Raw genomic sequence first — 25,341 nt, 5'->3', positions numbered from 1 at the left:
ATACATCCTTTGTTGTTGTTTTAAGGTTGTTAGCAGCGTTAATAACTAAGTTTGAATCATAGCGTGAACTTTTACAAACCAAATATTTATGTGTATCTATATTTCAAGTTGAATTTTTATTTATAAAGGAGTTGCATCGTGGATCAGAGACTCGTCCGTTGCAACACAACCGATCACTATTTACTCTGACAGTCGAGTAGACACAAAATATCTAAAGTGTCATAATACTCCCTCCAAAGTGGCAAATAATTGAAGAGCTATTGTAAAGGGACATTCCTGAATATTGTAAAAATAGCATCGGGAACGTGCTGGCAAGAAAGGGAACTGATCTTAAATTAATCAGTATTGTTCAGTATGTGGGCATACCTTTATCCTCAAGCAAGTTCTGGATCGGGCAGAACTACTTGGCGGAAGCCTATATTATTAGATGGATTACGGCGGCCAATTTTGAGCTATCCTGACAGCACCTAGAAGGAGTGGACACAGTACTGCTTACCCCCATTAATCTAACACGGCCTTCCATTACCACTGTAATTGGTCTCATCACCGCGCATTGCCTAATGCAAACCCATGAGAAACCTAAGCAGTTTACCTCTAATGACAACTGTCGCAGCTACAGAAACAAGGCGGAGCAGTTCATCTGTCACTGTCCCACGGAATGCGATAGCGCTACCTAACCTCTTACTGTCTTGAATGTCTGGCAGATCGCAACCATTCACAACATTTCTTCGTTTTGTCGAGAGACGAAGTTGTTTCACCACATCGGGAGTTAGAGACTTGAGCGCAAATAGGTGGTATTTTAGTGGCCATCCAGGCCTAAGTGGTCTCCGTCCTGTACATTCTCATGGACGGACAACCGCCGAAACCTAACGTAACTTATGCTTTTGATAAATGTATGTGATTAGTTGTTAGTGGCTGTCATCAAATAAAAAGTGCACTAAAATCAAAAACGCCATGCTACATCTTGATATGCGTCAGTTGTCTTCTTAAACGAGTTCTCTAGCTGATGATGTACATTCGAGCTTTTATCTCAATTTTTGTCATTTAATTTTGGATAGCTAGAATCCGAAACCTAATTATATCCGGTGCTTGATGCTTTCAGAGGAGTTGAGTAGTAATGAATTCACGTCCGTTGCTGGAGTAACGGAAATCCGACGTAAATACATACTCTTTCTCTCCCTCTTAGCTTCTCAGTCTGTGGTGGACCATAGCTTCATCAACAATCCTCCTCCAATTCAGTCTCTCTCTTGCCTCATTTCTCTAATTACGAACATTCATCGCTTTTAAGTTTGCTTCAACGTCATCAAGCCAGGGTCACGCACTATTTTCAAGTTATGTTTATATCTAATTTTTTCAAGTTTTTGACTTAGACCACTTTTATAATTAACACTAAATGAATTCCGTATAATGTTGAAATTACATCCATCTTCTAAAGGTTCATTTTTGACGATATCGTGAAAATCGCATGAAATACATATACATATATATATATATATGGAGCTTTTTCATGGCAGAAATATACTCGGAGGTTTGCCATTGCCTGTCGAGGGGCGACCGTTATTAGAAAACTGTTTTTTATTAATTTTGGTTTCACCGAGATTTGAACCAATGTTCTCTCTGTAAATTCCGAATGGTAATCACGCACCAACCCAAGCTAGAGCTAGAATTCGCTCTTTCGGTAAGCCTTTCTTACAGCAAATTCATGAAATCTTAGGCATAAATTTAAAAAGTTCGCTGCTATACTCGGATTGCACGTCATGGATCTGATGCTAATTAAGATTATTCAATAGAAATGCTCAACCACTTCAACAACAACAACAATCCATTGTTACAGGCGCCCACTCTCTGAACTGATCTAAGTCAATGTTGAGGTTATTAATGCAATTACTGACGCATACAAAAAGGCAGCTCACATACGAGTATAGTTGGACATCATCTGCGTTTACATGAATATCACAATGTTTTAACACACTTTGAAGGTCATTTCTATAGAACACAAGCAATAGAGGGTCGATCATCGAGCCTTGGGTATCGAGCAACGGGAGTCGAGCTGCGGTTAAGTAGAACGAATTGCCAATATGAAGTAGCGCAAAAATCTCGTTGATTGTTTTCACTATACTTTATACTCGTATGTAAGTTCATACGTAAAATATATATTTTTAATAATCGTAATATTTATTTTACTAAAAATTGGTAAACAATCATTTCTTTGCAAAATATTTTCTTAGGAAATGCAAAAAAAAATCAACAACGCGCTGTAGGAGTATTAATGGTGGCTCGTATAGGTGGAAGTATTTCAATATAAATTCTACAGAAACACAATATAAAATAAAACGTATGCAACTAAGCAGCGAACGTGCAAATGTCGTGCCTCATTTAAAAAAATTTTAGCTGTAAATCAAGATAACGTAAATTGGTTTTTCAAAAGGGTTATGCGCACCTCGAGTTTAACCCTCGAGAACACGCGCCTCGTAAGATAGCACGGATTCTCGCGCATGAGCATTTTGCTCACTTCATGTAAGAATGTAACTTTTTAATGGATTATGATTTTTAAACATTTCCTTTTTAACATAATTATAATACCAAGGAGGATGGTTCCATGTGTAGAAGTCCACGCAAGTGGGGAAAGTTACTGATCGCCATTCACTTGGGAGTGGCCAGGACGATTCTTCTACATATGGTTCAAGCAGCTCACAACGTCCGGGATTAGCCCACGTATCCTCTGGTTAGCTTTCGAACACCCGTTCGGGAGTGAGCTAACGTGAGAAGGCGAAGCATCCCAGCATAGCTGGTTGTGCGCTGGGTTTGGGACCCGCCACTTAAAAATCCCCCCCAATGAAAACAGCAACAAAGCCTCGGATGAGAACTTCCAAAACTGATGACGACCCCTGCAAACGAAATAAGGAATACGATTTGAGGGCATGCTCCTGGAATGTCCGGTCCCTTAATGGGGAAGGTGCCTCTGCCCGGCTGGTTGATGTCCTCGTAAGAGCAAAGGCTGACATCACTGCCATCCAAGAGATGCGATGGACGGGGCAAGGCAAGAAAACCATAGGACCTTGCGACGTCTACTACAGCTGCCATGTAAAGGAGCGCAAATTCGGTGTCGGATTTGTTGTGGGAGAGAGACTTCGTCGCCAAGTACTGTCGTTCACTCCGGTGGACGAGCGTCTCGCAATAATCCGCATCAAAGCACGTTTTTTTAACATATCGCTAATTTGCGCCCACGCCCCGACGGAAGAGAAGGACGATGCGACCAAAGATTCCTTCTATGAGCGCTTGGAGCGTTCGTATGAGCACTGCCCCCGCCACGACATAAAAATCGTGATTGGCGACTTCAACGCCAGGGTGGGCAAGGAAGGAATTTTTGGTCCCACAGTCGGAAAATTCAGCCTGCACAACGAAACATCCGGTAACGGACAGAGGCTGATCGACTTCGCCGGGGCCCGAAACATGGTAGTCTGCAGCACCAGATTCCAGCATAAAAAAATCCACCAAGCTACCTGGCTGTCCCCTGATCGAAAAACGCGAAACCAGATCGATCATGTTGTGATAGATGGAAGACACGCTTCTAGTGTATTAGATGTACGTACGATCCGAGGACCCAACATTGACTCGGATCATTACCTTGTTGCAGCCAAACTGCGCACACGCCTCTGTGCAGCAAAAAACGTACATCTACCTACGCAAAGAATGTTCGACATCGAAAAGCTGCAATCACAACAGACAGCCAGAAGATTCGCCACTCGACTCTCACTCCTGCTCTCAGAGAGCACTTCCCAACAAACCGGCATGCACGAGCAATGGAGCAACATTTCTCGTTCCCTACGTACCGCCGCCGAAGAAGAAATCGGATTCCGGCGAGCCCGAAAAAACAATTGGTACGACGAGGAATGTCATGCTGCCGCAGAAAGAAAGGATGCCGCCTATAGAGCTACGCTGCGATCGGGCGCAACGCGAGCCATGTGGGATCGCTACAGAGAGCTGAAAAAGGAAGAGAGACGTATTATCCGACAGAAGAAACGAGAGGCCGAAATACGTGAGTGCGAGGAGCTTGAGATGCTGGCCAACAGGAACAACGCCCGAAAATTCTACCAGAAAGTTCGGCGGCTTACAGAAGGTTTTAAGACCGGGGCATTTTCCTGTAAGAACAAAGACGGCGATCTGGTGACTGACGTACAGAGCAATCTTAAATTATGGAGGGAACACTTCTCGAACCTGTTAAACAGTGACAGCTGCGCATGTCGTAGAGAATGTGAAGATCCCGATACCCCAATCGATGACGACGGAATTGTAGTTCCGTTGCCCGACCGAGACGAGGTGAGAATAGCAATATCGCGGCTACAGAACAACAAAGCCGCGGGCGCCGACGGACTCCCGGCTGAGCTATTCAAACATGGCGGCGAGGAGCTGGTAAGGTGCATGCATCAGCTCCTATGCAAAATATGGTCGGATGAAAGCATGCCTGCCGATTGGAATTTAAGTGTGCTCTGCCCAATCCATAAGAAGGGCGATCCTGCAATTTGTGCCAATTACCGCGGGATTAGTCTTCTAAATATCGCCTATAAGGTTCTAGCGAGCGTATTGTGTGAAAGGCTGAAGCCCACCGTCAACCAACTGATTGGACCTTATCAGTGTGGCTTCAGACCTGGAAAGTCTACCATCGACCAAATATTCTCAATACGCCAAATCTTGGAAAAGACCCATGAAAGGAGAATCGACACACACCACCTTTTCGTCGACTTCAAAGCTGCATTCGACAGTACGGAAAGAAGTTACCTGTATGCCGCGATGTCTGAATTTGGTATCCCCGCAAAACTAATACGGCTATGTAAGATGACGTTGCTCAACACCAGTAGCGCCGTCAGAATTGGGAAGGACCTCTCCGAGCCGTTTGATACCAAACGAGGTTTCAGACAGGGTGACTCGCTGTCGTGTGACTTCTTTAACCTGATGTTGGAGAGCATCGTACGAGCCGCAGAACTTAATCGCTCAGGTACAATATTTTATAAGAGCGTACAATTGTTGGCGTATGCCGATGATATCGATATCATCGGCCTTAACAACCGCGCTGTTAGTTCTGCCATCTCCAAGCTGGATAAAGAGGCAAAGCGAATGGGTTTGGTGGTGAACGAGGACAAAACGAAGTACCTCCTGTCTTCAAACAAACAGTCGGCGCACTCGCGTATCGGCACCCACGTCACTGTAGACAGTTATAAATTCGAGGTTGTAAAGGACTTCGTTTATTTAGGAACCAGCATTAACACCGATAACAATGTCAGCCTTGAAATCCAACGTAGAATCTCTCTTGCCGACAAGTGCTACTTTGGACTAAGTAGGCAATTGAGCAGTAAAGTCCTCTCTCGACGAACAAAACTAACACTCTACAAGACTCTCATCATGCCCGTCCTGACGTATGGCGCAGAAGCTTGGACGATGTCAACATCCGATGAAGCGACGCTTGGAGTGTTCGAGAGAAAGATTCTGCGTAAGATTTTTGGACCTTTGCACGTTGGCAACGGCGAATATCGCAGACGATGGAACGATGAGCTGTATGAGCTTTACGACGACATAGACATAGCGCAGCGAATAAAGATCCAGCGGCTACGTTGGCTGGGTCATGTCGTCCGAATGGATACAAACGCTCCGGCTTTGAAAGTATTCGATGCGGTACCAGCTGGTGGTAGTAGAGGAAGAGGAAGGCCTCCTCTGCGTTGGAAAGATCAGGTGGAGAAGGACTTGGCTTCACTTGGTGTGTCCAATTGGCGCCGGTTAGCACGAGAAAGAAATGACTGGCGCGCTTTGTTAAACTCGGCCAAAATCGCGTAAGCGGTTATCGCGCCAATTAAGAAGAAGATAATACCAAGTCATTTTTTTTGCAATTATGTGTTTATTTAAGAAATTCACACTGTAAAATTATATAGATTCATTTAATCAAGACATAACCAAAAATTTTACATTCATACTTTAGTATATTAACAAAAAAAAAACTCCTTGTAACAAAATAAATAAATAAAAGACGAGAATCAGTCTTCGGTAAGATTGACATTTACGTTGCTTTCGAAGCAAGATGGACACATATACTTAACGTGTTCCGTGCGAAGTAATTTTCCACATAAAGTGCAGTCTTTTTTCGAACGTCTGTTTTTACTCCTGGGGCAAAGCTCGCAAAAGCCCGGTTGTAGGTGTTGGCTTTCAGGTTATTTTGCTGGTACAATGCGATCCATAGTATTTCTTAAATCACGAGGTAAAGTTTTTATGGTCTGCCGATTAGAAATATGTGGCTTTATTAGCTCCAGGGCAATTTCCTTTAGAAACGTCCTCCTCTGGGTTAAATTGCCTGTATTTGATTTGTAAATTATTTGTGCGTTTATGCCAGTAACGTCAATAAGCGTGAAAAAGAGGCGCATTGGCCACCTGCAGGTTATCCTGGAAACTGAATATGTGCCTTTCATTTGATCAACAGTGTCTACACGCCCTTTCGTCTGGTGGTAAAAGGTTATTACTTCGGGTTTGTTCTCAGATGTTTCATCATTAGCTTGGCCATCGGCATGAAGTGATGATAGCATAAGTACAACTTTTTTCTTTTTTTTCACTGGAACGTAAGAGACAAGAACCTTGTTTTCGGCAAATGCAGTCATTGTATGTGGTTGCGGCTTTCTTTTGCTGAAATAAATTGAGGTGGAATTTCCTTTTTATTTTTTCTTATTGTACCCACAATGGTCGTTTCTATATTGTTTGTTTAGTTCATCTGCTAAAGGTATTGAAGTAAAATAATTATCCATGGTAATGTTTCTGCCACTATTCAAAATTGGGGCAGCAACCCTTTTCACAACCCGAGGTTTTCAACAAAAAAGATAAATCAAGAAATACTTACATTGTTTCTCGCGCAATGAGCACAATGCCGCTCTTAAAAATCAACCGTCTGCCTACACGTCCGATCGTGCACTAATCGAAAGAAATGCTCGTCAAAGTACAATGCACAACTACTAGCGAAGGTACTCACCACAATAAGTGCCAGAATTACATAGAACATAAAAATTTCGCGAAATGAAAAATTGCTTGAGCAAAATGCTCATAGCGCGTGTTCTCGAGGGTTAAGGGGACAGATACCTGTAAAATTTTTTTCATAAAATGTTAATATAATCTTTTAAGAATATGTCAAAAAATTTGTAGAACGTAAATTTAAGTTTTTCTTATATTCCAGATCGTCAACCGTGACGACTCTATTCTTTGCGTTCGAGCGCTGGGAGAGGTATAGTTACGTTGTCGACTTTAGGCGCCTTTTTCTCAAAACTATTTATATTTTTCGAATTGGCGTACACGATAACTCGAAAACTTATTGACCGATCTCCCTGAAATTTTGCACACATCTTTTTTATGATATTAATTTTATGTGAATTTACAATTCGATATTAACAGAAATAATTTTTTCGAAGCAAAAATAGTAGGAAAATTCGCCCCAAAATTAATTAATGTTTTTTAAGCATTTTATTCAGCGAATTTTTTTTCCATTTGTTTTTAATTCATACAGAAATTATGACATTAATAAACAAAAAAAAATTAGGTTTTTTGTATTCAGGTTACTGACGCCGATGCTACAATGCCCTGCCCGCCGATTGAGAAGCCCCGCTGCGACCTTCCCGCAAGAATTGAGTGTACATCCGCCATATTAAATGATTAAAATAACAAAAAAATTTTATCACTTTTATTTTTTTAAATAAACTGTAAGCCAATTTTGAGAAAAACATATTCTTCATTTTAAATAATTTTAATGAAAATCAGGGGAAATGTGGCCGTTTGCAGGTATCTGTCCCCTTAATTTACTTGTATATACTGACAGTCAAGCTGCACTGAGTCAGTGAATGTACGACAAAGCTGAACAGAATCAAAACTTTTTTTCTGCGGATTTTTTTTGGTGGGACAAACTAGTCTAGTCTATTAAGCCTATTGTACTGCACTCGGGTTTTCTTTTTAATTTTCTATAATCTACCCGACCTAAAGAAATCTGAGCAGATTTTGTGGTGCCAACTAGCCAAGGTGGTCGCTTCTTAACACATCAGTGCCAACCACCTCAAGTCTGATTCGAGCGACGGCCGGGCAGACGTACAGAAAGTGGTCCGCCGTCTTATTCTTTTCCTCATATGCTGGGCAGAGTAAACTGTCTGAGATGTCTACGTTTTCCATGTGCTTCGCCCATAGAAAGTGGCTCCTCATCAGTTGCCAGGCGGATCTGCGACAGTCGGTCGGACATGACAGGTGACATCGGTTTTGTCCATCTGCAACCTCCCTCAGCCTGTCAAGCGCGGTTGTGATTTGGGGTGGCAGAATGAGCTCCGGACCAAAGAATTTGGCCTCAGATCCCATCATAGCGAAATAGTCAGAGTTCTCATTCCCCACGATACCCACGTGTCCTAGGGCCCATGTTAGCATCAGTAAATTATGTCTACCGACATATTTCAGCTTGTATTTACAGGATTCAACTACCTTTGAAGTGGTTGGAGGACTGTCTAAGACCAAGAGCGCAGCTCTCCGTATGTTTTCCACTGCAAGGTTCATTGCTTCTTAGATAGCATACAACTCTGCTTGACACCCAGATGCGTATATCTCAAAAGCAATGTGTAGTTTTGTGCCGCTAGATTTCACGTTGACACTAGGGCCGTAACCCATTCGTGAAAACGCGAAAACAGTTCGATCCAACTGTTTTCAAAATGTTACTAAATGAACTATTTAACTTTCTAGTTATTGAAAGTGCGCGTAATTTTGTTTATATTTGTTTTTTTGGCGTCAATTTTAATATGGAGTCCACAAAAGAGCATTTTCGTAATGTTTTACTTTATTATTTCCATAAAAGAAAAAGCGCAGAGAAGGTTGCTACAAAGTTGCGTGATTTGTATGGTGATAAGGCCTTAAAAGAAAGACAGTGTCGAAATTGGTTCATCAAATTCCGTTCTGGGAAATTTTCACTTAAAGATGAGCCACGTTCAGTTCGGCCAAGTGATGTCGATGAAGACGTTATCAAGGCTTTTAATGAATTGGATTGGAGAGAAGTTAAATATAAGAGTCTTGGAATTGAAAGAATTGAAAGAAATTTATTTAACAAACCGAATCAACCGTTTTTGAAGCGGATTATCACTGATGATGAAAAATTGATTGTTTACAATAACGTCAATCAAAAACGATCATAGTCCGAGCATGATGAAGCGCCACAAACCGTTTCAAAGGCTGATATTCACCGAAAGAAGATTATGCTGTAAGTTTGGTGGGACTGGAAGGGTGTGGTATATTTTGAGCTACTTCAGAGGAACCAAAAGATTAATTCGGATGTCTACTGCCAATAATTGGACAATTTGAATACAGCCATCACCGAGCAGCGACCAGAATTGATCAATCGTAAAGGTGTCATATTTCATCAGGGCAACGCTAGACCGCATACATCTTTGGTCACTCACCAAAAACTGAGACAGCTTGGCTGGAAACTTTTAATGCATGTACCATATAGCCCTGATCTTACACCGTCAGACTACCATTTGTTTCGGCCTTTGCAGAACTCCTTAAATGGTAAAACTTTCGGCAGTGAGGAGGCTATAAGAGCGCACTTGGTTCAGTTTTTTGCAAATACATAAAGGCCAGAAGTTCTATGAGCGCGGAATAATAAATTTGCCGGAAAGATGGCAAAAGATTATCGAACAAAATGGAAAATATATAATTGATTGAAGTTCATTCTAAGTTTTAATAAAAATGTATTTACTTTCTTTTAAAAAATCGGCAAAATCTTTCCGGACAACCCAATATAAGTTTAATTTATTTTTAATTGAATTGTTTAGCATTAATCTATTTTTCACAGACTGTAAAAAACGTACATTTTTAAACTATTAAGAAATTAAAAAAAGAAAAAAATAAAACAAATATGTGTAAAAATATTCATATGCCTACTCACTGGCTTACTCTTATCAGGAAAAATTCGAAATACTACACGCCTACAAACATACACTGAGGGGTTAAGCATCTGACCTAGGCATTGCTATAGGCTTATCAGGAAAAATTCCAATACTCTATTCGCAATCACGGTCGTCGTAGGTGAGTAAGTTTGTGCATGACTACCATTCGGTTGGATTCGCGTTCGTTGCGCACTTTCCTTCACGAAATAGCATTTTCGCTGACAGCAGTCGGCACTCGGCGGGCATGGGCTGGTCTTCGTGCTGACTTTTGTTATAAAAAAGCTTGTCATAAAAACCATTTGCCATTAGGAGGGGGAACGGAATCAATTAAAAGGCATACCACAAATTCGTGGAGTAGCCCGGCCAAATGCGCCTTTAGTCAAGCGCCTAGGCAAATGATATTGTAATATAATATATGCATGTAAATATATATAATGTATAAAAAAATATATGTATGTATGTATTATAAATCACAAAAAACACGCGCGCACATGTTTTTATTAGTTAAAATATTTTCTACAAACAATAAAACTTTCGGGCATTTCATTTTCAATTTTAGTAGTTTACTATTCGCCTACTAAGCGTCAGTCAGCACCTGCTAGTAAATTCAGCGTGAATGAAGAAAGTAATTGCGATGATAAGGAGTTTCATTCAATTAATTTTGTTTTTATGCATGGCTTCAAACGTTTTTTCCAATCCCGATGGTGAGTCAATGAGTGAGGCTTAATTGAATTTTCCTTCATTCAAAATAAAAAATGTTTCTTTCTTTTTTTTAATTTCAGAATGCAGCGCAGATACACATCCTTTCATACAAATTGGTCGAAAATATTATTTCATAAATACTGCCGTACAGGTATAAATTCAATAAATTCAGTTTTAGTTTTTTTTATGTTTTTCAAATTCTATTAACCTGCATTTTATGTCAGATGAATTGGTTTGCGGCTGCGCATCTATGCCGCAGCTATGGCAGTGATTTGGTTACAGTCGAATCGGATGCTGAAATGGATGATTTATCCTTCTATTTAACCACAAATGGTCATACTGGCCAATATTTTTGGACCAGTGGCAACGATTTGATAGCAGAGGGTCAATTTATGTCGCTCAGCACGGGACGTCCCTTGTCTTATGCGAGGTGGACGGCTGGAGAGCCGGATAACGCAAACAACAATGAGAATTGTATACATCTCTGGACCAACTATGAGACCGTCTTTAAAATGAATGATATGTCGTGTACCGCAGATGGCTATGCGATTTGTGAGCGGCGAAAACCGCCAAATCCTTGTGGATTAGGGAATTCTGAAAATATGCTTCCCAAATGTGCAGTGAAAAGACTTATGCAAGCTTATATGCAAGCTGCAAATATATTCAACTGCAGGGACCAATGAAAATTGGCAAAAGGAAAAGCAGTTAACGAAGTATAATTGAAATTCTAATTTGAAATTTAATGCAAGCTCTGAAATATATTTGGTTAACTTGGCTAAGAAAATTGTGTTGCAAAATTATAAAAGAAAGCAAAAATGTTAAAAGGTGGGGCAAAATAGTACAACTCATCACTTTGAATGAGGTATTCGTTAATCATTTTTGACACTTGACCAGACAGCTTCTTTATGCAAAGATACAACTAAAATCAAATGATTAATTTTACACCACCTTGCATCGGGTGTTTTGTTAAGAGGTTGAAAACTTAAAATGATAAAGTAAAACAGAAATATGTTAATGTTTTATAATCTGGTAGATAATTTTGCATCTATGTATTTCTCGAATATGAAGTCCGGCATATATCCGACGCGGCTACAAGTTACATAGTTCACATCTATTGACCTTATGGCGGAAAATCTGGCAGCGAAATCTGCCAGGAGGTTGGTGGCAGCTAGAGCATTCACCTGCTGAACCTTCGGACACAGCTCAATAGGAAAGTGGAGCTCAGGTTGCACAGACTACATGACTCCGTACTTTAATTGGGAGATAAGGTTTCGCACTACAATTGAAGAGGAGGGACGGCACAAAGGCATGAAGCCTAGCCATAGAACTTTTCACATCTATACAGACGGCTCTTAAACTTTAGACGGGGGGGGAGCGGGTATTTACTGCTCAAAACTAGGGATAAGGCAACCTATCAAGCTGCCAGACCACAGCAGTATTTTCCAAGCGGAAGCAGGGAGGCCATAGAAAGGCTAGCCGCAAACAGTAGGCTGCATATCTACTGGGTACCTGGTCAGAAAGGCATTATGGGGAACGAAATAGTAGATGAGATAGCAAAAAGTGCTGTGAGACTACCATTTGAACAAGAGAACGACATACCAAAACCGCTAAACACAATATACAACGAAATGGACGACCACATGAAAAGGCGAGTGGAAGCTAGGTGGACTAACCTGACCACATGCAAAACAGCAAAAGTTAGGTGTAGAACTAACGACAAAAAACTGACTCAATTCGTACTTACGCTCTCGCGAAAGGACTGCAGAACTATCATAGGTATGCTTACAGGTCATAATGTATTGGCTGCACATGCGGATAGGGATTGCTAACACGGACCAATGCAGGAAATGCAGAGAGGATGTTGAGGAAACTTTAGAACACCTTCTGTGCGTCTATCCTGTATTATTAAAAACGCGTTTAAAATGCTTGGGAGCCCCGTTGTTTGAGGGTCTCGAGGACGTCTCAAAAGTGGATCTCCCAGCGCTACTTAGATTCGCCAAAAGCGCTAACATCCTACATGATGTCTACTTTCGGTAGTCCTAGAGGTCCGTCTCCATCTGGTATAGCTAGGGACCAATAGACGCGTGGCTTGTTGCCAACCAGGCTAACCTAATCTAACGTACATAGTTCATTTTTCACGCCTTTTTCCAATAAATCTGAATAGTTAATCGAAATGAGCCAAATCAGCAAAAAGGCGACGCAAATAATGACCATTTGGCTTCAATTCTTGCGACGGCTATATTTATATCAGCCAAGATCCTAACGTAAAATTTTTCACATAGTCGACGGACAAAGGCTAACAAGTTGTGAACTACGTTTCAGCACTTCGCGAATATATTTATTTTTCAAAGTAAATTTCCACAATTTGGAAGCGTTGTTTTGGCCTTAAACGCTTCATGATGACTATCCAAAGGTTTCTGCACAGAAATGTCAACATGTTCGCAATGCTCTGCTGTGAAACTACGGTTACTGAACCGATGGTTCTTATGCAGCTAAGAAAAATGCCTGATTACTTCCTCTACATGCATTGACACTGTGGATGCAATTTGAACTGCCCAATAAAATCAAACGTTTTCTAAAATAACAAGACACCGGCCATGGATTCTGGAAGAAGCAACAAAAATAAAAACACTTTACATGTAACGGCAATTTGAAAGTTCACGACTGCATTTCGTTTAGGGAGTGGTTTTAATTTTGCATCTTTTTACCCATTTTTTGGTACATCGGCATAGAAAATTATTTGATCCTTACATCGAAGATAAATAATCAAATCAACAGTTCTATATAAAAAGCAGCGGCGAACATTTTTGTGTAACATTTCAATTCTCTAACTCTTCAGTATATGCCTCTTTTTGGTTTTTTTGTGGGAAAGGACAGCAAATAATCTACCTGAAGCTGATGATGTCGACGATTTGGAAGTCGTTTAGCTAAGCGAGGCATTCATCGCTGTAATATGGACGATAGTTGACGTCCAAAAGTGCGGTGTAGGACTTTTCGCTGAAATATATTAACATTCTCTTCACCCGCCTCACGTACCTCCCAGTTTTCAAAAGCATAAGTAACGTAAGGCCTTATTATTGCTTTATAGAATTACAGCTTCATTCGCTTGGAAAGAAACGAAAAGTCTAGAGCCTTGAATAGCGAAAAGAAGACCATGATTACTGAGTGGTGCCTCGCTCTCACTTCTTGTTTCGGTGTTGCGTGCGCAGAGATGATAGATCCAAGATATTTGAACAACGCCGCCCACTCAAAAGTGTAACTGCCGTAGTAGATTTACATTTGATTTTTCGAGTGCACAAAAAATGATTTAATAATTTATGTTCCCCTGAGAGAGGGCTGGTTGGCTATACGCTAGGTTTGATTTTACTGAGGATGAGGTTCCCCGTTGCCTCAAACTCTACTCCTTTATCCGGGCTTGAGAGCGTCAGCCTAAACTAGGAGGGTTCGCAATAGACTATAGTTTCAGTATAAAATAGTAGTACAACTGTACCCAAGATGTCAGTGGAAGGGTTGTGAGGTAGATTGTCACGGAAGGGTTAAGAGTCTCAAAACTCTTGCGGTAGTGGCAGTTAGAGCTTGGGTAACAAGCAAGAGGCCACTAGAAGCCTCTTCATCACATTGAAGTAGAGATTTGACAATAGATTCTGCGTAGCTTAGTAGGGTGGATGAGCCAATGAGGAAATTTAGATGGTATCCAAAAAGAGAATTGAACACTTAGCAATTCACTGGACACTTTTTGCTAAACTCATGACAACTTTTGTTGCTTCGTGACCCTCTCAATCTACATACAAACATACACACAGACCTGTGATTATTTTACTTCTATCCCCATAGACTCACCTACATCTGCGGTTTCTCAAATGCTTCGCATAGGAAGTGTATAGGTAAAATCAGTAAAAAATGTAATGAAATCATTTTACACCTCAACAAAATTTCGGACAAATTGTCAGACGAACCAAATTCCATTGCAGCTTCACTTCATCTTCTACCGCGCGTAATTTCAACTGGCGTAGCGAGTAGCGAAAGCAACGTAATGCCAAAGTGCTGAGTGTAATTCAATTTAATGCGCTGACCTTTCCGAACTGACTGAGGATGCCAACGAAAAATATGTACTACGTTGATACAAGATGATAGCACGGGCTGCACGGGCACACACACACGCACAGACACATCCGCACTTATTTACCCCATACATGCGGCACTGTGGGAAAAATATTTGATGTTAGCTCAACTATTGCGAGTTTGCTCGTTAAAGTACAACAAATTTCTTGCTGGCACTCTTACAGACAATATGATGACCATATCAATTCCCACATTCTAGGAGCTCGTGCCTCACATACAAACATACACGCATACATACATTCATAGCCTCCACCGAAAGTCTGCCACAAGCCTTAGCACGAACCTTTAACGGCTAACAGCAGTCAATGTCAGAGATCGATAGCACTCCCATACATACTCACATCCATATATACATACATGTGTACACACACACACTCACACATAGATAGCAGGTTTGCTTGTTATGCGGCAGGCAATCGTTCTTCGCAATTGAGTGACTTTTAGCGTTGTTGGCATTGATTGAAATTCGATATTGCGGAGGCGTGTGCTTATGTCGGCATAAATTTTTATATATGTCTACATACATACATGCATACTTATACATATATGTGTGTATGTGTGCGTGTTGCTAGCATGCCAGCAAGTTTGTTATGCCCAAAGCAAATTACCGTTGAGTACTACAAAGTAAGTGTGCTGGCAGGGATAATTGTGTGCAAGTGCATGTGTATGTGTGTGCGTATATGGGCAGTCATAAAACGTAGGCGGATGAAAATCAATGCGCCATTTCATAAATTGTTATATCGCATAAAAAGTCGATGACGGCACGTAATTTCATAGAAGCACTCTCGATAGTATTTTTTGCTTGATGTCTTTAAGTCGAGTGGGTGAAAGTGTTGCGCCAAAAAAACTGAATAAAAATAGCTAAGATATGCAACAAATGGTTTAATTATTCTTGTTGTTTTTATTGTTGTTGTCACAAAAAAAAATCGTCAAATATAACTAAGCAGATTAGTAAAGTTTTTATGCCATAAAGAATTTGAATCATAAGCTCCAATGAAAATATTGGATATAGGAATAAGTTTCCATCGCTTCTTAGCCAAAGTTACGAATTATTTAAACTGTTAAATAATTCATGATATTATGTGAAGTATGTGCCTTTGGAAGCTACAATCTTACTCCATCTTTCATGCAGCATACGGATTCCTCTGACTAAAAATTCCCGTTCCTTTGACTTGATCCATTCATTGAGCCACTTTGTGATGCTCTCGTAAGACGTCAACCGCTCTCCAATAAGGACTGACTGCGTTGATCGGAACAGATGGTAATCGGAAGGCGCACTGTCTAGGGAATACGGCGGGTGGGGCAAGATTTCCCAATTCAATGCCTCTAAATATTTCTGTACCAATTTAACAACGTGTGGCCTTGCGTTATCACGCAGAAAAATCAATGTGTCATGTCTACCCTCCCATTCCGGCCGCTTTTCCTTGAGAGCTCGATTGAAACGCATTACCTACAGTCGGTAACGACCACCGATGGTTTCAGATAATTTAATGTCTGATGATTTCTTATCCCACCAGATGCACAACATAACTTTTGAAGCATGAATATTTTTTTCGCAGTCGATGGGCTCCAATATTTTCGACGCTTAGGGTTATCATAATAGATTCATTTTTCATCGCCAGTGACGATGCGATGCATAAAACCTTTCCTTTTCTGCCGTTCAAATAGCATCCACACATCACCAAACCTCTCTCGATATCCTTCTCCTTCAAGCAGTTACTTGCTTTCTGAGCCATTCCCATTGCGTGCAAACGTTTACCGATGGTTTATCTGTCAACATCCTACTCTTTAGACATATCATCAAGGCGTCGACCTGTGCCTTCATCCAATAATTATTGTAGTTGAGGAGCTTCGAATTTTTTCAGTGCCCCTTCGCGATCTTTATCACTCATGTCGAAATTGCCGCTTTGGAAGCGTCGAAACCACTCTTTACAAGTTCTATTTGATGGAGCGTGATTACCGTAAATATTGACCAATATGCGACACGTTTCAGCTGCGCTTCTCTTTAAAAGGTAATAATGAAACATAACTTCCCGCAAATGCTGTTTTTTCGGGACGAACCTAGACATTTTTGACGTCAGATAAAAAATGATCTTTACGCTTCAAATGAATGCCAACTACTGCGATCGAGGCCACACATATACACCTTCAAATCACCAGTATTACTAGAGCGAGAACAAAAATAGTATACGCAGCGACACCTCTTTTAAGGGGGGAAGCTGGTCTAGAGCGCAAAAAATGGGCATATTTTATGAATTTATTTTGACTCAACAAAGGAATCAATCGAAAATCTGTGAAATAGGTTTAATAATATAGCTTTCATGGTACAAATACAAAATTTTTCGTCTGAATTAATTTCAAAATGGCCGCTGTCCAGCAGTTCTCCTAAGGCGCCTTTTTTTCTAGTGGGTCCATTGCCGAAGACGTAAACTCCTTAATTTTTGTCCTGGATCAAAAAATAAAATTTTTTTAGTTTCTATATAACAACAGAACAGACGTACGTAGGATTTTTTCGATATTTTGTTTTTTCGCGAAATGGTGCACGTTTGAACAAAAAGTTACAATTTTCACTATAAAGAACGACATAAAATTGTTGATTAAAAAAAAAACTATGTAATATAAATAAAAAATCCTACGTACGTCTCCGGAGAAAGGTATTTCGAATGTATTGTCAAAATTTCGTAAGAATCGGTAAAGATTTGTTCGAGTTATGTCTTCGGCCAGTTTAAAAAAAGTGATTTCGAGAAAAACGCGTTTAAAGTTGTAAATAGCGTTCGAGGCATACCTGCGAGGCACTGCCGTCGAATGAAAAATTTGGGCATTTAGACATTTTTGCTGGCATCCCTCATTTGGTATATTATTTCTAAGACCCTAAAGCACCTTTTAAGACAAAAAAAAATTTTTCGATTTTTTCAAAATTCTAGACCAGCTTCCCCCCTTAAGAGGGCGGAAACTTATTCCTGTACCCAATATATAAATTCTTAGAAGCGGAGCGGAAGATTATTTTGTGATTTAAAACTTCTGAGTTACTCTACAAGAAAGCAAATATCAGAGGGACTAACAGCATTGCCGATTTTTGCTATTAGATCAACAGAGCGCAGATGAAGTCAAGCGAAACTGCTCGAAAGCCAAAAGAAAGTTAAATTAGGGAATGATCCGAGCACAGAAATGGCTAGAGGACCACGGATGAAAACTGGCTACAGAAAAAACAGAGATAATTCTTCTAACGCGCAGGCGTGTCCCATTAGAAGTAGATATGCGAGTATTCGGTGACATTTTATCGGCAAAACGAGTGGTCCAATACCAAGGAATGCAATTAGACTCCAGATTAACTTACTGGGCGCTCAGATATACTACCAGTTGTCAGAGCGTTGTACACTGCCGGTGTACAATGCCGGTGGACAATCGAGTGCCTGTCGTTAGCTTGGGTAGGAAGTATGACGTTTTGATCCCAGATAGAGATCAATGGTTAAGTGCAGAGAACCTATTAACGGGATATCAGCACACTTTCTACACCGACGGATCCAAAACCAGTGATGGAAGCGGATCTGGATGGTACTTAGATGGAGACACTAAGTACTCCTATGCCAAAGGATAGATGACCACGGTATTCCTTACGGTAGTCTATGCCATCTTGAATGTGGCGTACCGGCTAATTGAGAAAAAGTGGCGGGACAACAGTATTGGAATTTGTAATAACAGTCAAGCTGCACTGAAAGCCCTTGCTAACCCACGCTGCTCTTCGAAGTTAGTCGGTGAATGTAAGACAAAACTGAACAGTGTTGCATAACACAACAAAGTTAGTTGGGATCGGGTACTTTTTCCCCCGGGCCCGGAGTTTTCAGAGGGGCCCGGACTCGAGGGTAATTCCAAGAAATTTCTTGCTTGAAAAAATATATATTAGTAAATAATACTTCTACCAGAGTTCCGTCACAGCCTTTTTTTGGTGTCACCATATCGATTGTTATGATCACGATTACGAAGAATAAATATAATATGGTGATACAAAAGTGTATATTATTGAGCTCTTATTAAAATGGAACATTTTATGCTACTGATTTATAAGGTAATTAATAATTACAGTGATGATTAGATTAAATTTAGATAGTTGTATTTTAAATGAAGACCAATTTTGAAACGTAGTTAATCCTTAAAACAATTTGTCCTTACCTTGATAAAGAATTAAATGTAGAGATAGCAATAATACTTTTTATAGACCAGAAATTTTTGATTTTTCACTGGGTAAGTTATTATATAAATAATTTTTTAAATTCGTTTCCCCAGTCAATTTCACACTTTTATTTTATTTTTTTATGTTTCGGCAACTAATGCGTGGCCCCTTTCAAGAAAAGTTTGCTGTGTGAAATAACGTTACATTCTGGTAATCTTGTCAATTATTTTGAGTTTAAAACATATACGTTCTGAACAAGTGAACACTTTTCGCATTTTAGATACTTCATAAAACAAGTTATTTTGAATATTTATGACAATCCAGTGAAAAAAACAATGGTAATTTCTTAGGAATACTAGAGTTGATTAGTCACTATGATCCAGTGCTCCTTGCCCATTTGGAAGAGGTCAGAAATTCCCAACAGTTGCATCAGCGTTTGCAAGTACATTACCTGTCTCCTGATGTGCAAAATGAATTTATAAGGCTCTGTGCTCGTCATGTTATCGATGTTATTTTAAAAGAAAGAAAAGAGGCCAAGTATTATACCATTTTAGTTGATGCGACACCTGATTCGAGTCACGTAGAGCAAACAACTTTCATTTTACGATATTTGAGACTGCAACCTGATGAAAAAAGTTATCAGATAGAAGAACGTTTCTTGGTTTTTGCTGATTGTCATGGTAAAACTGGTGAAGTGATAGCTGCTTTGATATGTGAAACTTTAGAAAATTATGGGATTTCACTGGATGAATGCCGTGGACAAGGTTATGACAATGGGCGAAACATGAGCGGTGAGTACAAAGGAGCCCAAGGTCGCATTTTGCAAAAAAATCCATATGCACTTAACGCACCATGCGGAGCTCATACTCTCAAATTAGCAGGAGTCGATGCCGCTGAATGCTGCCCTAACGCAATTACTTTTTTTGGAGTCGTTCAAAAATGTTTCAACATATTCAGTAGAAGTACGATACGATGGGATATTTTGAAAGAATGTGTACCAACTTCACTTCACCGCTTATCGGATACAAGATGGTCTGCTCGAATTGATGCTGTCAAAGCGTTTGCTCAAAATCTACCTGGACTGAGGAAAGCTCTTACAAAAGTGACAGGACTTAATCTCACCGTAGAAACGAAACGCGATGTCGATGGAATTATTAAGTACATAAGTAAATTTGTATGTGTCTTAATGTCTTCCATATGGTTCAAGATTTTCACAGCAATAAACTACGTCAGTTTGATTTTACAAAGAAAAGAAGCAACGATTGACGTCGAGGTAAAGAATCTTGAATGCCTTGAACGCGGCCAATGGGGATCGATTTTAAAAGAATGTCAAACATTTGCGAAAGAAGGAACGTAATGACGAAGAACCTGAGAACTCAGCGGAAAATATGACCGCCGAAGAAATTGATTTCAAGAGGAACCCATTTCTCGTCATCATGGACTCAGTTATCACTAGTATTGAAAATCGGTTTACTGCAATTAAGCAATTAAAAACATAAACAACATTTTCACATTCCTGTGGCTATTTCCTAAAATTGAAAAAGCAGAGCTTCAGACAGCAGCTCTTAATTTTGCTAAAAAATACCCTTCTGATGTGTCGGAAGAAACCTCAATTGAGATGTGTCACTTGAAGAGTGTGTACAAGGCGAATTTAACTGGAAATTCGGAATGTTGTATGCCTCCGTTCGACTTGTTGAATGGCATCACAGCTAAAAGCTTGGATACTCTGTTCCCGAACATCTGCATTGCTTTGCGAATATTCTGCACCCTGCCAGTATCGGTTGCCGGCGCCGAAAGAACGTTCAGCGCTTTATCAAGGATCAAAGACTACCATGGTTCTTGTTCAACTCAGAGTCGAGTAACAGGATTGGCAACTTTGTATGTGGAATCTGAGTTAGCAAGGAAACTCGACTTCGATGATATTATAAGAGCTTTTGCCTCAGCTATAGCAAGAAAAGCAAAATTCTAAGCATCGTGGCAGTCATTTTCAAATATTTGTAAGGCTCACAAAATGAATAAAAAATTTTAACTTTTTTCAGCTGCGTTTTTTATTTCAGATCTGCTGAAGAGTTTTCTAAAATTCATTTTAATCAATATTTCATAATTAATTCTATCAAAAATTGTATCAATGAGTTTTTCAATGTTTAAATGTTATATCACTATAACATAATACGCATTTTGATAAATAAAAAAAATTTGAAGGGGCCCGTATTTCAAGTTTCCCCCGGGGCCCGAATATTCTCTCCACGGCCCAGCCCACAGAGATCGTTGGTCTGAGTTGAACTCGTGCAGAGTAGCCAAGTGATTTGTGAAAGAACCAAACAGGAAAACAACGACCTTTCTCCTAAAACCTAGCAGAAAGGGCCTGAGAGTACTGGTGGGTGTAATCACAGGGCACAACCTCTGTGGTCAGCATATGGCTACCATGGGGGTCGTAGACAGCCCGATATGCCTATCCTGTCTTGAAGACAACAACACTGAAGAGTATTTTCTCTGTAGCTGTCCTGCATTTTCCAGAATCAGACTTAGGATATTGGGCTGCGACAACTTTTAATGGGCACGACGAATTGGATTCTTCTATACGGATGCGAAATATGGGCAGATTCACTAAGGGTGAAATTCCGGCGAAAAACTTTACAAACTGTGCAATGCACCTGCGTTTTCAGAGTAGTTTCTTCATACATAACACTATCAGAAGCAGCGATTTTAGTTATCAGCGGAAGCATCCCCCTAGATCTTTTAGCAGAAGAGCGCAAACGGAGGAGGGAGACAAAAACCTCAGGAATCCCAGGACCATATGCATCTCCGAGATTAGAATTTAAACGCTTACACTTTGGCCAACAAGAAGGAACTCTTGGTATGGTAGATGGACAGCGAGACTATGTAGTACCCGATTTAAAAAATCAGGCAAAAAGAAAGCACGGTGAAATTAACTATTACCTCATACAGTTTTTATCCGTACATGGGTCCTTTCGTAACTATTTGTGGCGAATGGGGAAGGTGAACCTACCAAATTGCATTTACTAAATTGCGTGAAGGACAAGCAACTTTAGTGGCGCATACTGAGAGAACATCCTTTCTTCAGAACACACAGATGGTTTCAGCCAGATGGCATCACGCCGCACACGGCCAGAAAGACCATGGAATTATTACGGGATTTCTTCTATAACAAACTGATAAGCCGCTTTAGTGACACATCCTGGCCACCAAGGTCGCCCGATCTTACCTCTATGGACTGCTTTCTGCGGTGGTACCTCCTAAGAAAGGTCTATGAAACAAACCACGTCACCAGCTCATCACTAAAAGATAATACCGCTCGCTAGATTAAGGGCGCACTTCTTCAGCGAGTGGCATGGTAAATGGAGCGCAGATTCCAATATTCAATATTTAGAGGAAATACTTTTAAAAATAAAATCGGCATTTGTATTCTTTGTAATAATTATTGGAACAAACTTTTAATTTAATCAGCTTTTAACTCCTAATTCTGCCATCAAATATCCATTCTCTATAAGAATAGCTGTTTCGAACTGCTGCATACTTACAGGTGAGGAGAACACTAAGTGAGCACAGCTTAAATCGACAACCTCCATTGAAATTTCATTAAAAAAGCCATAACTCAGCCTTTACATACATCACTGATACGTTAAAGGTCAAATCGCCTTGAGCAATCTTTATTGTTTTAATATATTGATTACACATAAGCATTTAAATTTATGGTATTTTCCCTTTTACCTATCAAATTATATACAAAGTGTTAGTCACGCCCACTACTGACCCACTCTACTCAATGCCGCTAATATGTGGAGCGAATGCTCATTAACTTTTGAATAATTTAATTTGTACTCTTTACACTGTGGAAATAAATAGCCAACCAACAAGTGCGGAAATTTTTTCAACTCTTCACTTAAACCTAAATATCATAAAAATGAACTCTGTAAAAGTTATAAAAATTTTTGATTAAAAAATATTTAGGGCTAACCATTACAGACTTCCCATTGTGCACCTATTTTCTAGAATAATTCACAGCCATATTCCATCAGGAATTGTGTGAGGTAGAAATCCGTTTCGCCATGGCTTCGCTCGACCCATGTCTGTACGCTATCGGCAAATTTGTGTGTCCACGTCCCTTTTGTCGTTAAGTCTCCAAGAAGACCGAAATAGTTTTGATGGTAAAATGCCTAAACGTCAACGTTCTTTGGGGTTATTTCAAAGAAAAGGTCTACGTCGATAAGCCTGGAACAATTCAAGAGCTAAAGGATGAGATAATTCGGCTTATTAACGGCATAGAACCTCAATTATGCCTCAGCGGCCATTTAGCCGATATTTTGGTACATACGTAATACGAGTACCAATATTATCATAGTAAGGAAAAATGACATTGATTTCCAAAAAAAATTGTATTTTATTCAAAATCAACACCGGCCCTTGAAACTTAACCACTCTTTACAATTTTATAAATTTTACATTTACGTATTTTACGTTTTAAATCTTTGCATTAAATCGTTAGGCTGACATTTTTAATCTTGAAGAGTAGTTTATCTTAGAAAGGTTATTTGCTCGGTTATACGGATGAGTGGCAAGTTGGTTGTTCTATCTCTGGCTGAGGTTGTTTATTTCTTCGAAAACTGTCGTAACTTTTAGGTCACGGTGCAATATCTCGCTTATGGCACACATGCGAAGCACCTTTGACTGAAATCTTTGCATAATTTCTAGATTTGATTTTGCAGCTGAGCGCCATAATTGAACTCCGTACGTCCGTATCGGTTTCAGAATTTGTAGGAAAGCACCTTATTGTCTAGTGCAAGTGCTGAATTGTTACCGTTAATCAGTGTAGTGATCGCAGTTTCAGTCCAAGTCGCTTTAAAAGTACAGGGTGAACGATATGAACTGTTACCAACTTCACACTGCTTGTATCTGTAAAACAGCTCATGACATCAACATCAAAATTGTTCTAATGACAGTTCAATATATTGTTTAGTAGCAAACCCGGCCCCCTTCGCTGGGCACACTAAAATAGAATAGATATGGTTTAGAACAGAAAATATATGCTTTTCATATTATTTATTTCTTTATTCTTTATTCAAGCGCTTTGGCATTAACAATATTTTTTGTTTTTCTATTTGTTTTTGAGTAAATATAAAATATAAATTGAAAATCAGGAAAAAAGAAGATTGTTTTTAAATTTCAAATCAACGCATATGAATAAACAATCGTCTTTTTTCCTGATCATCCATGAATTTTTCGTTTCAATTTATATGTTTTATTAAGCATTGGAGCTTTTTTAACCATTATCCATTTATATTTAATTAAAAAAAAAAAACGAAAAAAATGGTTTTCTCCACGAACACATAATTTCATTCGGATTTCACATTAAATTCTCAAATTTCGTAAGAAATTATTCACTGTTCCAAAATCCACTCCAAAAAAATTCACAAACAATTTTTACATGTTGCACTTACGTTTTTTCCTTATGGCATCCAAATCAGAAAGAAATATTGACACATTGTAACTCACACTGTCAATTTGACAGTTCAGTTTCGGCCCAAGCGTTAAAAAAGTAAGCGACATTATGGCTGGTTCAAAAGAACGCTGTACCCGTTGCCACTGCTCCGAATTACAACCAAACTTTACGAAACCCATTTTCAATACTTACTTAACAATGTGCGTAAGTTTGGTTTAATTCGGTGCAAAGACACGGCGGGTCCACGTTTTGGCATATATTTCGAGACCCTAGTCATCAATAGGTATGAAAATTACCCCGTATTAAAGCACTTATCAACAGCTTTCATTTGATACCCATATTGTACATACACAACCAAAGGTTACCCGGGTCCACGTTTTGACCTATATCTCGAGACCCCAGTCACGTAGCGGCATGAAAAATACTCTGTACTAAGGCATTCACCAACAGCTTCAATTTGATATCCATATTGTACAAACACATTCCAGGCTCCACGTTTTGGTCTCTATCTCGAGATCCTAGTCACGGAGCGGCATGAAAAATACTTTGAACTAAAGCATTCACCAACAGCTTCCATTTGATACCCATATTGTACATACACGTCCGAAGGTTACCCGGGTCCACATTTTGACCTATATCTCGAGACTCTATCTACCAATAGGTATCCAAACTATACGGAAACCATCTTCAATACCTCCTTAACAATGTGTGTAAGTTCGGTTTAATTCGGTGCAAAGACACGACGGGTCCACGTTTTGGCATATATTTCCAGACCCTAGTCATCAATAGGTATGAAAATTACCCCGTATTAAAGCACTTATCAACAGCTTTCATTTGATATCCATATTGTACAAACACATTCTAGGGTCCACGTTTTGGTCTCTATCTCGAGACCCTAGTCACGGAGCGGATGGAAATACTCTGAACTAAAGCATTCACCAACA

General features: G+C 39.7%; 1 protein-coding gene across 1 annotated transcript; it reads left to right on the top strand.

The window, feature by feature from the left end:
* Nucleotides 1–10,492: 10,492 nt before the first annotated feature.
* Nucleotides 10,493–11,510, top strand: LOC129247646 (C-type lectin 37Db-like). Its single transcript, XM_054886861.1, has 3 exons — nt 10,493–10,645; nt 10,724–10,794; nt 10,868–11,510. Exons 1-3 carry the CDS (start codon nt 10,558–10,560, stop codon nt 11,324–11,326), a joined length of 618 nt encoding a protein of 205 aa, XP_054742836.1. The 5' UTR covers nt 10,493–10,557; the 3' UTR covers nt 11,327–11,510.
* Nucleotides 11,511–25,341: the final 13,831 nt, after the last annotated feature.

Source organism: Anastrepha obliqua, chromosome 5, assembly GCF_027943255.1.
Source record: "Anastrepha obliqua isolate idAnaObli1 chromosome 5, idAnaObli1_1.0, whole genome shotgun sequence".
Classification (NCBI taxonomy): Eukaryota; Metazoa; Arthropoda; class Insecta; order Diptera; family Tephritidae; genus Anastrepha; species Anastrepha obliqua.
Note: the sequence above shows the minus strand (reverse complement) of the source record. Positions and strands in the feature narration are given on the sequence as shown.

What these genes read in the sequence shown, in the direction of transcription:
- LOC129247646 (XM_054886861.1), top strand. Translation starts at nt 10,558, where the DNA reads ATGAAGAAAGTAATTGCGATGATAAGGAGTTTCATTCAATTAATTTTG. An exon ending in CGTTTTTTCCAATCCCGATG is followed by an intron (nt 10,646 to 10,723) that starts GTGAGTCAATGA and finishes TTTTAATTTCAG; the next exon opens with AATGCAGCGCAGATACACAT. An exon ending in TCATAAATACTGCCGTACAG is followed by an intron (nt 10,795 to 10,867) that starts GTATAAATTCAA and finishes ATTTTATGTCAG; the next exon opens with ATGAATTGGTTTGCGGCTGC.